Source organism: Opisthorchis viverrini, assembly GCF_000715545.1.
Source record: "Opisthorchis viverrini unplaced genomic scaffold opera_v5_4, whole genome shotgun sequence".
In the NCBI taxonomy this organism is placed as follows: Eukaryota; Metazoa; Platyhelminthes; class Trematoda; order Opisthorchiida; family Opisthorchiidae; genus Opisthorchis; species Opisthorchis viverrini.
In genome coordinates this window covers 5,063,596-5,081,539 of record NW_008751660.1, presented here as the reverse complement: position 1 = coordinate 5,081,539, position 17,944 = coordinate 5,063,596, and the positions used below count along the sequence as shown (strand labels likewise).

General features: G+C 41.4%; 1 protein-coding gene across 1 annotated transcript in view; it reads left to right on the top strand.

Moving 5' to 3' along the window:
• Positions 1-16,951, top strand: part of T265_00479 (hypothetical protein) — a gene marked incomplete at both ends in the record, with an annotated part of 72,182 nt that extends 55,231 nt beyond the window's left edge. The window contains 5 exons of the mRNA XM_009164252.1: positions 4,764-4,966; positions 6,870-7,292; positions 9,072-9,284; positions 11,297-11,364; positions 16,217-16,951. Of these exons, the coding sequence (XP_009162516.1) occupies positions 4,764-4,966; positions 6,870-7,292; positions 9,072-9,284; positions 11,297-11,364; positions 16,217-16,676 (1,367 nt within the window). The remainder of the gene's footprint in view (positions 1-4,763; positions 4,967-6,869; positions 7,293-9,071; positions 9,285-11,296; positions 11,365-16,216) is intronic.
• Positions 16,952-17,944: the final 993 nt, after the last annotated feature.

Genomic DNA, 17,944 nt, shown 5'->3' with positions numbered 1-17,944 from the left:
GGTCATTTGTATCAGGTAAAGCTGAAATAATGAATAAATATGGTGTGTCCAATCGGGTGAAAAATACTTTGAACCGATTGAGTAATCATCGCTTCCGAAAAAGTTTGGTGACGATCGGCAGATTTATTGTCGGGAAACGTTTCGCTTTTGACACAAAAGCTTCGTCAGGCCAAGTGACTAGGCTCCGAGGTTGGTCGGGGTTTAAAGTGGAAGGAGAACCAATCAGCGAAGCTGGATTTCTGCTGGGTGTCGGTCGAGGGATTTTTGTGTGTTAGGGTGGGTGAACAAGTGTTGGCCCGAGGGGGAAACCTACGTGTTTGCGTCCAGCCTAGGATCTGGTTCTTCTGGTTTGGTCTACTTAATGGTCCGTTTTGAACGTCGTTGGAACTTTCTGTCCGTCTCTATGGATGAACTAGTGCAAAGATAGTTGCGTAAGAGAGATGCTGTGACCTTTGTTCAGGTTGGTATACTAAAGCCGATCACGGGGAAATCAAGCATCTTCATTAGGAATTCGTAGGACTTCGTCAGCAAGATTGCAGAGCTTCCTTTGGAGATGTAATCTCAATTACACAAACATCGCTAGGGCAAACGCTCTGGAGGTAACTAGGAGATTGTTACTGGCAGACACGACACTCGAGTAACGGACACAGCTCTCGGTGAATGAAATAGTTGAGAACATAAGAGTGTGGTTGAATTTTGATCAGTTCACTTTTGACACAGTTGTTTACTCACAAAAACATGGTCTTGCAACGGATCTCCAATATCCCCAGTTTTAGCTAAGATTTACATGGAGGACTTCGAAGAAATAGCCTTGGCCGGATATCATAGTCTACCCAAAGATTTTGGGTTATGTTGACGACACTTTTGTTGTAATCAAACGAGATACCGTGAATAGCTTCCACGACTGTTTCAATAATCTAAACCCACACATTAAGCTTAGCATTGAAACAGAGTCCACCTCGGGCACATTACCCTTTCCCGACTGTATAACACATAAGATTGGTGGGAAATTGAAAACGACTATCTACCGAAACCAAAAGACACAGGAGCCGTCTTGAGCTTTTCATCAGCACATCCAAAGTCCATGTACACCAGTATTGTCTGACCGGTGTTTCGTGGAGTCAGAGCTCTGTGCACAGAAGAGATCGACCGAACGGCAGCTCAAATCGAGATTGCCAACAGACTTCAAGATAGGATACCGGGTGTGTTTGATTAAACCTCAACTAAGAAGGATATTGGCTCCAGTATTTTGACTCATTAAGGAATGTATTGGCACAACAGTCATTCCATATAAAGCAGCAACATCGGAGGTTGTTCGAAGACTGTTGAACTCAGCCAAAATTCGAGTAGATTTTCAGAAAAATGCTACGCTAAGTTTTGGTGCAACTGAAAGATCCCTTACCGGCTGAAAGGACTAGGGACTGCGTGTATAAAATTAACTGCAACGATTGTTCTAACGTTTACATGAGACTAATTGCCAGGAAATTGCACATCAGAATCGGTGAGCATAAAAAAAGAATAAATAAACCACCAAGGAGTGTAGAGGAATACCAAACGCCGGCCAAAGACTCAGCGATGGCGGCACATGCCTTAGACATGGGACATAGAATAGATCTGGAGAATGTGGAAGTTTTAAGACGGCGACTGCGATCCACTAAGCGTCACAGCGTGAATAGAATGGAGATGTGAAACTGGCGAGTGTATGGAAAGCGGTCTTAGATAAGCCGAGTTGACACGTGACTGTGTGGTTGCCAATCCAAGTAGAATCATTGGCAAAAACTTGGGGGTGGGGCTGAAAATCCCAACTCGACCAAAGGTCACAGCATCCCTCTTACACATCTAGCTAAACACTAGCTCATCCGCACAAACAGAGAAAGTTCCAACGACGTTCAAAACGGACCATTAAGTAGACCAAACCAGAAGAACCAGATCCTAGGCTGGACGCAAACACGTAGGTTTCCCCCTCGGGCCAACACTTGTTCACCCACCCTAACACACAAAAATCCCTCGACCGACACCCAGCAGAAATCCAGCTTCGCTGATTGGTTCTCCTTCCACTTTAAACCCCGACCAACCTCGGAGCCTAGTCACTTGGCCTGACGAAGCTTTTGTGTCAAAAGCGAAACGTTTCCCGACAATAAATCTGCCGATCGTCACCAAAGTTTTCGAAAAATAACCATGTCGCTTACAGAGAACTGTGGTAGAGAACCATCGATCTAGCTGATTCATTCTGGGAGCTGGGGTTAGAGAACAATTGGCATGTAACATTTCTGGGACTGTTCTCCTGAGCCATCTTCTAATTGGAAAAGTGACCGTTAAAAATGCTCATTTGGGGCTCTGGTTACAATTCGATAAGAATCTGCTATTCGTTCACGTGTCTGTCTATGAATGTCATATTTTCCAAGAGGATTCAGTGAGGTTAGCAAATGTTAACAGGATATTACGTTGTCACCCTGTCATTCGTACTAACCATGTCACTTTCTTTTGGGGATGATAAAAGCCTTTGTCTGTGGGGTTTTCTCAGGAAGTCCTTCGAGCCATCGAAGCTACCCTTGTGTTTGAAATTTGGAGGTGATACTTGCAGAATACTGTCAGCGGAGTTTTCAATCACTCAGGTTTCTGAGTAAAACTTCCTGCATACCTAATTCAGGCTAAGACGGTTACGCCGAGAGTCTTTGATCCAATCTCGCTTTGGGACCGCATGTTCCACGGGCCAAAGTGAAGGTACTAGTCCGCGTAATGAATCTCGACCTGTTTTCAGTACTCTGCTGTTTTAAGGATCAACAGCTAATGGCTCTTAAAATAGCTAATTATCCGTTGTATGAATATCTCATGGATCGGACGTTTAAAACCGGACAGCTGAGGTTTCTTGCTTGTTTACAATAGTTGCACTTTGGTTCCTGTTCAGGGTTATCCATGTCATTTAGTTTTCGTTTCCAAACTGCACCATTTTTGCGAGTTCACATTCTATATTCAGCTAAAATATGAACAACACTTCCTGAATGCGGCTAAGAACCTGAGCTGCCAAACGATTCTACTTGTTTCAACAAAGGCATGACAAAGATGTTTGAAACAGAATGCGAAACAAATAAGTCATCAGAAGCCAAAGCACTGCTTATATTTAGTTAGGGGGTGTGTTTTCTGTTTTCGTTGATTTGATGGTCAGTGCTACTTGACCGTTGTGCAGCAGATCGATCATTCTATTACAGTGATAGCCCTCATACGTCTGATTCGAGTTGACTCATGGTGTTCAGCGACTGTTGGTGAAAACCGCGCACATAATAAGTGTTGGGGTCATGTGGTCACCCCGTCGTAAAAACTGAATGAATGCAGGTTTGCGGGTTAGACAGTCAGACCTTGGCTAAGTTTCTGCTGCCAAAACCGTGTGAGCGGTTTTACTACACATGTGTGCAATGGAAAGAAGGAGGAATGTGATAATAAACACAGTGGAAATACTTTTAAAACTCTGCTCAGCTGTATTTGTGAGACGAAAGTTAGCAAGGTGGACATAAACTTGGGAGTTGATGTCAATATGTTGTGTTGTACTATGTTAGTTGTGGACAACAGAAAATGCAGGATAATAGTTGTGGCAGTGAGTACGACAATTTTCTGGGCCACTGTAAGTGAGAGGAACCAATTTCGAAACATTCTGTATAGGAAGTTGCTTCACTTCAGACGATAATATGACCTTGATGATGATTTTGAAACGAACCTTCCGGATTCAGCCGAATGAAAGAGTTTTTGTACTTCCGGTACAAATGTGATTGACATACAGGGTCCAATGACAAGTCACGACTTGCATGGCTCTGAATATCGTTCCTTGGTTTGCATTACTGAAATTGCTAACACTGATATTCATTTGGAATAAGGCGTAAGTCTATTTGGATGGTCTTTGGAGGTGTATTTCTTACACAATCAGTCGAAAAAACTGCTACTACATAAATCATAGCAAAGCACTCTGAAACTGCTTATGCTTACACGTTTCTGTAAGGTTAACTCTGTGGAAGACCACAGGGACGCATTATGATACCTTAAGTGAGCTTACCAGTGCTTGACTGAATATTGTGCATAGTTTCGTTCCGAACGACGCATTCCTCATTTGCTTCATTAGCCAAACACCAAGTATTACTAAAAATCGACGAAAATCTTTTAAGATACCTATCTGATTCCACCACAGTTATTCAAAGCCATTGGTTTGAAAATACTCCTCCCAATGGGATTAACGGTTTACAGGTATACGTGTCAGAACACCCTTTTAGCCATGTTGCTGCCCACTGTTTTTGGTTATCGCTCATGATCAAAGCAGTTTGGTCGTTTCCTGACTCGATAGATATTGATCTTCTCTTATATAAGTTTGAAGCCTAATGATGGGTTGTCAAAAAGTATTATGCTGGCAAACTATGCTTTTGAACTTTGTGTTGCGGTTGAATCGCTTCTAATTAGGTAAACGACTACAGCCAATAAATGTGCTTGAGCTCGCAATTGTTTTTTCGAGTCCTTTTCATGGTTGCAGGAATTTACTTGTAGAGGTCATAATATAACTGTTTGCCTCTGAACTGCCGTTATGACGTTTCCTGCTAACTGAAGACTTTTGATAGTACATTTGACCTTCAACGTGAGGTAGACGTCCCAAAGCCATCTAGACATCACACCCTAAACAGTTTTCTGGTCAATCATTCTTCACTACTCACTAAAAACAAGTAGAACAACTACTACAAACTTATAGCTAACAAGATCATCTGTTCGCATTTCCGATTCATCAGAACCGACACAATCGATCGGACTTTCATCAACAGGACATTATCCCCCATGTTTACTGGATAAGCAGGAGAGGATGAAACAAATGCATGTGCAAAGTGGGGGCAAACTTGACCTGTCATATACAATCCGAGGAAACCCGGCTCCCGAATCCTGTTGGATTAAGGATAAAACAACGGTGATTGAACCACAAAAGGGGAAAATTGAAGTAGGTTTCCAGAAGTATCCTTACATAGATCTAATCAAAACTTTGCCAAGTTTGTGAATTACCAGGGTAAGAATGTGGTTTACACTTGGCTTCCTTCACACAGACGCATACACACCGAGTCCGGGTAATGATGCCCGATCTGCTGAGTACCAAAAGTAAATTTGCCAGTAAATACTGATATGTATGAATCAGGCAACACGGATAAAATAACGGTCGAGTGTAGAAAGAGTGTGTAGAGAGAGTGTATTACCGAAAAGAACTGGCATCCGTTTAACAAAGGCAATGTCCAATAGACTTTAGATCATATCTTTCAGCCCGCACCCTCTCACAGTGGCCAGTGGTCCCGAAGTTCATATCGAATAGTAATTTTATATTCGGGATAAATCCATATGGGGTATTTAAGTGATAAATTTTATTTAGCTTCAAGTATTTCTGCAGGAGCATTATTTTTCTAAGGCAAAGGTCTAATGACAGATTTATTTGACTCTTGCGTTACTACGTCGACAATTAAAAAGTTCTACTCATCATGCAGGATGCCGGAGTGTTCTGCTGTTGACGAGTTATCGAAATTAATCGTTACTCTTTACAAATGACGAAAATACCCTTCTGACTGTCGTGCCTTGTGGCCTGTGCTCCGAAAAGCACTCGTAACCTAAATTTTATGTGCATGATATGTATTATTTCCTGCTTCATCGGCTTGCCTGGTAATTTTTTATGACATTGCAGTTCAAGATGAACATGAAAATGCTCTTCAGTTGAGAACCTAATTCAATAAGGGAAGCGAGTGATGGACGGAATGGTGTATGGAGCCTGTTATCGTGAGATTCTTACTTTGGAAACGGCTAGTTATGAATAAATCCACACACAAAAATAGTAAATGCATGGCAAATTAAGCAATTAAGATTTGCCTTTTGAGCGCGTTAATGTATTTTGGCAGCGGAGATGCTAGTATAACCTGTGTCTATTCAGTAAGGCATGCTTCGATGTGAATAGGCTTTAACATACTATTATGACGTCGTGTTCTTATGCGAAAGTGAATTTTAAGTACTTAGAAGATAAACGATTTCGCGATGAATCTGTTCGTTGAGGGTGATAGAAAAATGATCTCGGAAGTTCAGTGCGAACAGTAAAACCAGATCAAATTTTTCTCCAAACCTGACATACACATCCCTACCTAATATTTGAATTTATGTACAAGCTGATTAAGTTGTCCAAACATCCAGAGCTTCTCTGGTTTTCACTGAACGTTTGAATAGATTTGCTTTGCCACTTGTGAAGTGATTGGCTGTTGCCTAGATTCAAGCCGCCTGATTGTGCAGGCAGCTTTCGATTCCACAAGATTCTTATTCCCGGTCCTCTTGTCCCAGTGTAACAAGTTTTGGACTTGAGTGCCACAAACCAAAAGCCATTTCATGAGGCTATATCTAGTTTGGCGAATCAAAGGCATCTATCATCAGCAGCATCGATGATGTCTTTTCGAATAGTGACAAAGTGTTTGGAAACTCAGTGACAAGCTTAGAGCACGGACAAAAAAGGAGGTACCAGAAATATTCTAGTCTGTATCACCGTCCTATGACTGTCTTTTAGAATCTTTACACATTGTCTCCTGCAAAGATTGTTATCCCTGCAAGTGAGGGGGTTTTTCAATACCACATCAAGATACGACGATCATCGGTGTTAATTAACTTGACAGGTGAACTATTGCTGCTGTGTGGTTCAAGAGTTACCGTAAAATGCGGTGGTCCAAACAAACTACCACGTAATCTAAATGAATAGCTCAAACATATTATGGAACTAGCAATTAATTATTTTACAGTCCATTTACCAAGCTCTGACGAACAGACAAACAACCAAGCTTCACATTTTCAAACTTACTCTTGTTTGCTATTTCAATTTTTGACAGATAACTCATAACAATTATCACTATGGCCTCACCGTACATGACATGGATATTACAGATTCAGGATTGTGGGAATTTATCTGTCACAATCCATACAATTTCTTGGTACTCTCCCGTACAATCGATGTTTCCCCTATTAAATTGGAGTCCGTCAAAGTACAACAAACTATGGACAGCTCACCATCACGAATTCAAGATACTACAGGTACTACATCAAAGAGTATCGTGGTAGAATCACCACAGATGAAGCAGTTTCCTTCTGAGAGAGGGGGTGAAAACAGAAGACGCAGTTCTCTCGCTCTCGTGACAAATGGCACTGGAGAAACACGACCGCCAGATTTCAAAGCTATCTTTACTGACCTCACCTGTCGCACCGGTGAAACTGTCAGATTAATGTGTCGCATAGACGGATGTCCAACTCCCATGGTGAGTATCTCAAGCAATCCCCGAACTGAACATTCTTTGCATGATGATAATCTAGAAAGTGTAGTTGCATTTTTTTCACTGTAGCGAAACATTTACCATTGAGATTTGAATATACTGTCGTTACATGGATCGTTAGCAACAGCCGTTCGCATAAAGCACGTATTAAGACACTACCGGAGTCGCTTGGATTCGCTAGTATTGACGGTTATAGGCCACGCACCTCCCACAAACTACAGAGAGTTAAATACTGCTACATCCTCGATGTCTAGACAGATTTGGGAGAGCAATAGGGTTTGTACTCAGATCAAGGGTCGCTATGCACAGGTGCACAGTAATAACTGTAACAACTACCTGCGTTTTCACAATAAACCATCGAAGCTCCAAAATCAAAGTCTCTCAGTCTCCTGTCGTGCCTGAATTTTGCTGTCACTCTCTAGACACTGTGACTACCGTTACTTAAGTGAGTTCCGATCTGTTTTGAGGTTCGGTTCACAATAAAAGCCCTTTTTGATGTTGGTAATGTGCTGAAAGTGTTCATGGATCGAGGGTATATGATATGACTGTAGATTTTTCAGGGAAACACTGGCGGCACAGCAATTTTTTTCGTAAAATAATATAAGCGTTCATTTTTCAGCACTGATTAATTGCGCTGCGTAGAACACTACTATTCTCATTTGGTGCTTTAAGCTATGCATCAGGGGAACGCTGATTTCAGCTGCCGCAGTTTCGTTGATCGAGTTTGGAGACTAGGCAAGACACGTAGAGAAGGCAATATCCGTAATGGTTCATGGATGCTAGTATTCATTGCTCCCAACACGGAGTGGAAGTTTCAGAAGCCTACACAGCTATCAAGGATGCTGACTTCCCAACAAGCGTGCGCCCTTATTACTTCGAGATATTTTTATTCCCATTATCCCAAAGTTTAGGCACGCCATTTCTCAGTTGGCGAACTAACACAAAACATACTTCAAAGGTAAATGACACGACAACACAGTTAACGACCATATCATCTAACTGGACCAGCCTATTTAGTTCGTCAGAGAAAGTGCTTCTGTCGTGACAGCAGGGCACGTCAATCTGCTCACCAAAGTCAAACTGATTATACAGCAAACATTATTGCCCTTGAACTGTTTACCCTAATGTGATAGCACTCTGTTTACGTAAACTGTTCACCGGTTGATCCAATAACAGCTACCTTAAATGTCATCCCATAAGAACTGTGTTGGTGAACCGATGGCTTATCAGATTGAAAGCAAAAATCCCAACTAAACTTAGCCCAAACAAGATGAGCTGATGAAGATGGCTCACACAACTTTCGAATTTAAGCGCACGAGACGAAGCATTGCCTCAAAAATCTTCCTGACTGGTGGTAAGTGGCCGCCCAAAACAGACACTTGTCCCGTCCGTCAGACTAAAAATGGGCTCATCGATTCAGAATTCAAGAATACTTTCTGTACTCCATACCAAGAAGTCTCCCATACGCAGCCAGGAATTCACGGTCATTCAGACCCGGATTTTATGCGAGTATTTTCCGGAAAACAACGAAACACTGAACCTGCTGATCCTGCCTGAATTCCATGGATATCTGGAAAAAATTTTTAATCTCACTTTTTCTAGGAAGGCGAAGTATAGGCTTTTGTCTGTGACTTAGCAGTTGAATTGCGTGAGATGTTTAGTTGGGTGAATCTAGGGCCAACCGATGCCTTTTAAAGTTGAATAGCCTTATCTTTTATCTTCAGTTGTCTAAACAAGCTATGTGTACGGTTGATTTACTCACAGGTCACATGGAGTTTTGATGGGAAACCGATTGACACTTTTGGAAAACGCTTCCGAGAAGAGAAAAGGGGAGATGAATATACCCTTATTATTGAAGGTGTCACGCAAAAGGAAGCTGGTCGATACCTGGTGACGGCGGAGAACGTAGTCGGTGTAGCAACTTGTTCAGGAAATTTGTTTGTGCGCAGTATATCGATCAACAGGTACGTTTCCCATGTTGTTCTCTAAAACTCCTATGCCAGGTAATCAATGAGCATTTAGGATAAAAGAAGCTATTGTTTAGATGGGTTCTATGTTTGTTCAGTACATGATGTTCCTGATTTCAACGTCTAAGTGGATGCTCCTTTGACGTTGCTGCTGGAATTAGATATGTTTACAGACACATTGCCCTAGATTATTCGACCTATGTAAAACTCGGGTTCCTTCACTTGTTTCGACAAACATCATAATGCGTACTCAATGCCGCTTCAACACTAACTTTGTGGGTCAGAGTGGTGAGTTTTCTAAGAGACCTAGTTATTCACCACACCATTATCAGGTGCTTTCCTTTTGTCCAGAAAAAAACGACATTTTAATGGAACACCAAACTACTGTATATGATTTTACCCTATTTCGTGAATTGTGCGGCAAGGAGTTTGTCAGTACGGTCTGTGAGGTATTCATATTTGAGGAATGAGAACCATAGCAAAAAGGCCCACATGCAGTAGTCAGTCACCTGCTAAGGATCAAAGTGGTGTTACTACTGAAGTGAGTCTACAAACCTTTTGAAATACAAATATAAAAGGCTAACCATGGAGTCCCTTAAGCTGTTTCCGTCCTGAACATGACCATATCTTGAGGGACATATCTATCCAGGACAACAACCAGCGGATAAAAATGGTCTCTTCGAGATCTATTCCTCCCAACAATGATCCACACTAGGACGAACGTGGCCTTGCGTGCGATAGGCAAGGACCGGTGGTTGACTGGATGCTTGTGTAAATATGGGCTTCACTGGTCATGTCATGGTTGCTGCGGTATATTTTTCCCACGTGGGGAAATTTATCGTTGTGTTTCATGCAGTTAGTCACCTCTACTACTTAACGTGAAAAATACACATGGTACCAGAAAACAGCATGCTGTCAGAGAGGCCCAGAGCGTTGAGATGGTTGTGCTTTGATAAGCGCAAGATAGTTTCCTACTTGCATCACGGTAGCCATTTTAGCATGATTCAAATCCTTAAGCTTCAAGCGGTTATTTGTTTCTTCTATGGTATCCCTGACACCCTCGATAGATCTCTCAGTCCAATGAGTGAACCTGGGTTTCACAACTACAGTCCTGCATATGCTGACTGGATGGACAGCTCTTCTTTGAATGGTCATCTCCGACGACATTCTGGCACTCAAACCCCTACCAATCAACGTGTGGAGATGATCCATTCTGTTAATATATCACGTGTGAAAGAATACCCACATAGGAGAAGGTCTGCACCGTCTGACTGTCCATACTGCCGCCATGTTGTTGAACCATGTTCCCGACACAGTTTTCACGAATCCAGCATACTGGACCAATCAGCTATTCGCGTAAGTTTGGCAAAATACCGATGACGATCGTATTTACCAGCGTTATCTTGCTTCTTGAGAAGTGTGAGAAATAATCGTGCTATGATACACTACTTGTTTTGTCAATTTGCAGACGGAAATGCCCCAAGTATTCAGTAACCGTGGCTGGTTGGTAATCCTCAATGTTTACAGTGATTCTGACGGACACTCATAGTTGCATCCTCAGTATGTTTTACGATGACTGAAAAACATATCAAACATCTGATCTAGGTAACACTAACGAAAGGGTGTGATACCAGATGTTTATATGCAAATTAGGAAGCAAATTAGACAAGCGGACATTATCACATCCCTTCTTCACCTTTCATTACCAACAGTTGTCATTCCTATTAGGTATTTGTTCGCTAAAGTGAACCTGCTCTCATATTCTCTGAATGCGTCCTTCGACGGGTGAATAGGCAAATCAGTTGTACACTACTTACAACCGGCGTCTGAATTCATTAACTTGCGGAGCACAAAAATGAGATTTGAGGGGAATTCTAATGGGTTCAATACGCCTGCTGCTTTAGGTACCAGTCATTATTGAATCAACCCTTTCCTGTTTTTTTTTTCAAGTCACATTTGACTATAGATTCTACCGCCTCCAAACGATACCATCAAAATGTTACATTATCTCTTCCCATGCAGACGACAAAACACCGGAATGGTACCCGGAGTCGCATCCGGCGCTCACATATGAGCAGTTGTACTTCCAGGTGAGTTCACACTCTAGTTAACTTAAAGTATTCTAACCACACTAGTAGCACAAGTGTTCTCACAAACTTCTAATCATCAAACTAGGTGACAAGCTTTTATAATCTCCTACAGAAGAAAGACGTTTATTCTATATTAAAAGGATTCATCCAATTCCTAAAAAGGGCCTATTTATCTTCCAGCATGCTTTGCGCACATTTTTTGCCAACTTTAAGCTTGTAAGGGTCGTTTTTCTGTGTCTTTGAGGACATGAATATGTAAACACCCATTTGACCCCGGCGTTTGTAAGGTGGCCGTTCTTCTGATTGTCGCGTACTAGTATATTTATATTCCAGTCCGACCAACTACATGTCCATATTGATCTGCATCGCCTACATTACGCGTTTTGCTGCAACCAAGTATCTGCAAATTCAGCGCCACTGATCATTGCGGTTCTGTATTCTAGGAGGTTGGTAAGAATACATCGAAGGTCACCCAGTTTAATTCTCTAGGTCGGATGGGTTACGCATGTGAGGCCAATTTGATTGGGTTTCGTGTATAAAGTTCCACTGCCCAAAACGCATTATTCCTCAAGCCATGGATTATACACTCATGGTTCATTGAGATTATTGGTGTCAGTCAACAAATCAGGTGTACTCACCTGGTCTACAGTTTGCGTATGGATACTTTATGGAATATCCGTGGGTAGCATTTATCTCTTGGCTAGAGAGGAATATGTTAATCCGGCCCTCGCTCGAATTGTTGGCAATCAGGGTATTTCCCAAGGGCGGTGAGGATGGCTGCACGAGTGAGATGAATGAACATATAGCGAGGTAAAACGGGGTATAGCACAATAAAGCTAGTAAGACGAAGAAAAATTCCCCAGCGGAAGTGTAGCACTAACGAAACAGACCTTGCGGATTATATCTATGCGTAGGAGGTGCAAGTTCCAGCCCTTTTCTCACAAGGAAGCCTTACCCAAATTACCCTAACATGATCTTTCAAGGATGCACTGACATGAGGTCATTCTTTGTACATGTCCGTACACATTTCATTCCCATTAAGGGCATTTCAGCACTTTTTAACCTGATTACCACTAACACTCAATATACGGAGTTCTTTCGCCAATATTAATGGAAGTGAGGCAATAACCCAAATGGTTTTGCGTTACTTTGCAAAGCCTAGTGTGAATGGTCAACAGCCAATAAAACATGCACCCATACGATTCTCTAGCTGTGCTGAGATAACCGAATGAGCGGTCATTAAGGCAATATAGACTCGACGCATTACAAAATTATCATTATAAAAAAATCTGCCCCAGCTTACAAAGTCTCCCAGACACAGATCGATTTCGGTGTATGCTAGTCTGTAATGAAGAGTGGGAAATCCCGTTAGGCACAGTGCCTCTTTCTGCTCAGTGCTCATTTCCCCAGTGATTGAGATTAGCTATAGTGCAAAGGAACTGACAGAACCAGAACAAGGTTTAAATATTGGTCAGTTCTTATCAAAGCGTATATACAATTTCAATGGCTATCTGTAAGATGAGGCGATTCACTGAATTTCAAGTGTCATCGGAATGCAGGAAGTGGATAAGTGCCCTCAGAGTCTTCTAAATGAAACCTAATTAATAAATTTGAAGGTTCAGTTTCCGGATAACAAGGTTTGCCTCTTAGGTTTACTAATTTTCACACAGCCACTAAATAATTGACTTTAAAAGAAGAGGAATTGTTGACAGTGCGAATAAATTTTGAAAGTTTTAATGATGATTTCTAAAAACCCGAGAAATACTCTAAAGCTGTGCGAGTTAATCTTGTTCTTGATCAGCTGCCACGGGTTCGAAATTTTACTTATAGTTTCATGGAATGTGCACTTTTGATAGTTTCCAATATGGGTGAAACAGGTATACAGTGCTTCTTGGATTTTCAGCGTTGGTTGGATATACTTGCTGGACGAACGCGCCAATAAAATGTTCGAATCACCTTTTTACCAGCAACTCTCTATAACTAGCTCAAGGGAGGAATATTTACGCGACGAATCAACCTCCAGCTGATATGTTAGCACTCGAGAGGCTCGCCAATGTGTTACCGCGTAATGTGAAACCAAAAATCATTAGAATCATTCTGAAAAGGATAGCAACCGAATTCTTCCTCGAAGATGCTTAGTTACAGCTCATTCGCAACATCCAGGGACAGACTACCATCAGAAATACTATCTTCCTCAGTCGTGCTCCTTTCTAAGAGAATGCAGTGCTATTTTAAATCAAGCATGAGCCTGAATCCCAAAATTAGAATAATTGGTCCCATCACTGTTTTATTCTATGGTAACTGTGTGCTTTTGCCTTCTGATAGATCGTGTCCTTCCTTCAGCTGTTGTCGATTTGCCGCATGTCTGACCAAGATTCAAATATTGTATGCATGGCATTTGGGTACAACTCTAAATCACGCTCGGCCTCAGCTCACCTCTAAATTCATTAATGCGTATAGCTTTCTGTCACGCCTGACTTAAGAAAAATACGACCCACTGAAAGGCATAATTTAACAAGAGATTGTAATATGTCTGGTGTGAAAATTAATGGAGAGGGGGCGAGTATACTCCAAACTATATGATAAACGACTTTCCTTTAGTCACTCCTCTGAATCGTATTTATTTAAAGAGCACCCATCATCCAGCTTTCTGTTTACTCACCGTTCAGTTCGTGGACCAGACCCTCGTATGTCATCCAAAAATACTTAAAATGATACAAAACTCACAGCTATTATTTTGAGTGTGAAACCTATGTGGGTCCGGGCACTAATTTGTCGTAACCGTACCACATAATGTCAGAAAGGAGTGTAGTTCCTGCGCATCCAGTTTGCAAGTTCACCTTGATACAGTTAGCGTGAACTGCGTTTCTCATCCTTCTCTGTCAGCTAACTTTTAAAAAGACAGACCACTTTTAGTAACAAAATTTATTGCAGAAGGCTAGCAGCATATATGTGCCACTCCCTGGTAATAGGCACTCTAACCGCATAACAGATTAGGCCTCCAACGCGATTACACCCTACATGTGATCTTAAACCATCGATTCAGTAGTAGTAGAATAGTTGACTTTCACCGGTACTTTCCGAGGCTTTTCCATTAGAGCTTTATGACACGAAAATATTAGATCTTGGGACAACGTTGAAATGGCCGGCTGTTGTTCAAAAGAAGGAAGCCCTTATGCAACAGCACGTTTGGTGGGTGCAGAATATGAATGTAAGTCGGATGGGACGGTGACCTCAAAGCAATCACAGAATTTACTGAAATGAAAGGTTCGCTGCAAAGAAGAACTCACAAATGTCATCTGATGGCTTATTGCAAAGAAGACCCAATAGGAACAGGGACAATCTGACACCCTAATAGTGAAGTTCGTTCCCCATGGCCAGTCAGTGGGCGGCTGGACGTCTGCGGCTCATTTTCACTCTTATAAAGACTTTACCATCTTACTACTTACAAAATGTGAGCAGAACTTATGCACAAGAGTCTAAGGTGCTGGCCGAGAAACTTTCTCAATAAACAGAAGTGCCGAACGCTACCAGGTGAAACAACAATATATGAGTTGACTCACACGACGTATGAAGGATTTAATCCCCCCAATAATATATAAAAACATCTATTCATTAATCCATTTTAACATATTATTGTCTGGCTCAAGCTGGATAGAACACATCCAAAAGAGAAATGAAAATGTTCCATTGGTACCAGCTGGGGGAATATAGATCGACGCTGGGTCAACCGATCCTGGAATTACAATGTTGCCTGGTATGATCAGCACGACTGATTCAGTCATAAACCTTGTAGCTTTGTAGATTTAAATTTATGGCCAGATATTTCCAGCTTCCTTTTTAAATGGTACAAGACAAGAGATAGTGTGCAGCTTGAAATCCAGCGTGTGAAATATTGAAGTTTCTCAAATTTTCCGCTAATGTTGACAGTTCATGGTGCTTGATGGAAATCGGAGAACCTTGTGCACTGGTTTCCGATACCATTCCAAGTTTTGATCAATTTTTTCCGTTCCGCCGAACAAGATGCAATATTTTATTTTGCCTGTGAAGGTTTGTTTGCGGACAATTACTCACAAAAAGGCAACTAGTGGTAATAATACCCAAAATGAAAATTACGCACGAAAACAGTGATCGGTATTTCAGAGAAGCTTCCAGTGCTATAACAACTGCATGAAACTCCTCCCAAGCTCTTAGTGTTTCCTAAAAGCTTCCTCTGATGGGTGAAATATTTGTAAACACAGTTATATACACACGTATGTTTGTATTTTGGGTATGTCGGTGAACAAAGAACTAGTGTGCACAGAGCGAGATTTTGGTGAAGGGTTCTGATCACATAGATGATCATATGCGAAACGCATACCTGATCGTACGATAAGTGACCCGAACAGGCGGAAACTCCATGTACTGTGCACCAGTTGATTTTGTTCATGGTTTCCACCACCCTCAATCCAAGCTGAAACAGTAAAACCTATCTCGACAAACGCTGGTGGGCTATAAGTATATTAAGACGGATTGATCTGCATCGCTACACACAATCCTTTCGACGGATCTGTCGACAGAACATTCTGGCGATTGGAACAGCCACTTATCGGGCACAAAATTGGGTTGAAAGATTCCTTTTGTCAGATGATGCACGCAAAGATTTCGTTTTCTTGACAAGAGCTTTAATGTCTAGAGCTTCTCTGGCTACAGACCACGTATCGAAAGAAGTCGGATGTTTCATGGTATAATTCGCAATCCAGTGTTTCAGATTTTAACAATCTGCTTAGTTCAGTCGTGCTTACCGTTGACTGCTTTGAACTGTGGAGGTTTTGTGATCCAATGAACATATTCCCCTTTTCTCTCATTCCAGGTTAACAAGACCTCGGAGTGAGGAATCCATCTTACCCCTCTGTTCTCATTGTTACACGCCGTTTAAAACGCCGGAGGCATCACCATACTCATCAATGCTTGACGAAGACTCTGTGTTCTTTGCCAAACCATCAATTTATGCAACAGTTCCTCGTCATTATGCTCATCCAGTACCCAGAGATACAATTTTCAAGACCGATCTATATCATTCTTCCTGCTCCCGACCCAGGTCTCTGTCTGCTAAAACTTCAAGAGCCACAGAGACTATAATACAACGCGAAATACCCATAAAACTGGCAGAAGGCAAGGAAAAGCCTCCTGAAAAACGCGAGGTTTTGGTACCAGAAAGAGGAAAACCCAAAGTCGTTTCTGTATTTCAAAATCAAACACGAAACACACTTGCTGATGAGAAAAAGCAAGAAACCCAATTCAGCACCGTAGAGAGTTCAGAGTGTGAATAACCTGACTTGTTAGTATAGTACTCTTGAAATAACATTTTTATTCTACATTCCTCGCTTCAAAATATGCAAGTCTCCCATGCGAAAAAAATCCCAGTTGTAAACAATTCTTCACAATAAACTTTATTTTTAGACCCAGGTGAAAAAAAGCATTGCGCTTAATAGAGGTGACGTTTACGTGTATAAAAACCGCACACTGTTTTGTCTTACTGCCAAACGCTGTTGAGCTTGCAATTGATATTCTCCGAATAGATTTAATAAAAACACTGATCAGAATTATCTCACATTCTACGCTGGGGGACCTACGGAAGAAATCAAACGTCTGTATACATTCCAGTTTAATTTTTTGTTTATTTTTACTTCGACTAGTGAAAAGGAAAAGTAGTGACCAAACCATTTTAAAACCTCCCATATATCTCCAATTTTTTTCATTTATTTGCAAAAAGTAGTGAACCACCATGAAGTGGATGAATCATTAAGACAGAAGCTAAAGTAATTTGGGTTTTGAGGTAAGCACTAACCCGCCAATGTGCTCTGTTGTTCATAACGTCCTGAAGTCTTTGGTGTATGTTGTTGGAGCATCGAATCTCAGTGTTTATCAGTAATTTTGGAATGCAAAAAACACTGTCGTGTGTTATGCCCCAAACAGCCTTTGACCACAACACCCGTCGCCCACGCGGAATGATGTACGTGATTCAAGATGGGGCTGAGTATAATATGGAAAATTGTTATTGGAGAAACCGAATGATGCTCACTTAAAAGTGTAAGTTTGGCTCAAGGTTCGATGTCCATACTTGGCATGGATAATCACCCCAAACCCATTGAAATGAAAATTTCGTAAATTCATCGAGCTTATGCAGATCAGGGAGTAAAAAGTTCTACAGCAAGCCACCAGAACAGGCATAGCATCAGAAATTACACTCGGAATCCTGAAACATACTGGTGGTGTCTCGCAAGGGAGAATCATATCCTAAATGTAATGCTAGTGATCAAAACTAAAACCTGCCAACACGATCAAATAGACACAACATCTTTCTCCTCTGTTGTGAAGACGATTTAAAATTCTTTAGGCGAATAAACGAACCTGTACTACCTAGGTTCGACTTCGACTAGTCAATGATCCGATTTGTAATACCGCCAGCATAAAATGTACAAACACCCAATTAAAAATGACTGACATGTGTACTACCATTTTGAAAATGACAAATGCTTTTGGTAATAACGCCGCGAGTATAGGAAATTTCTTCATGTTTTCCTGAGAAAAATGGCCA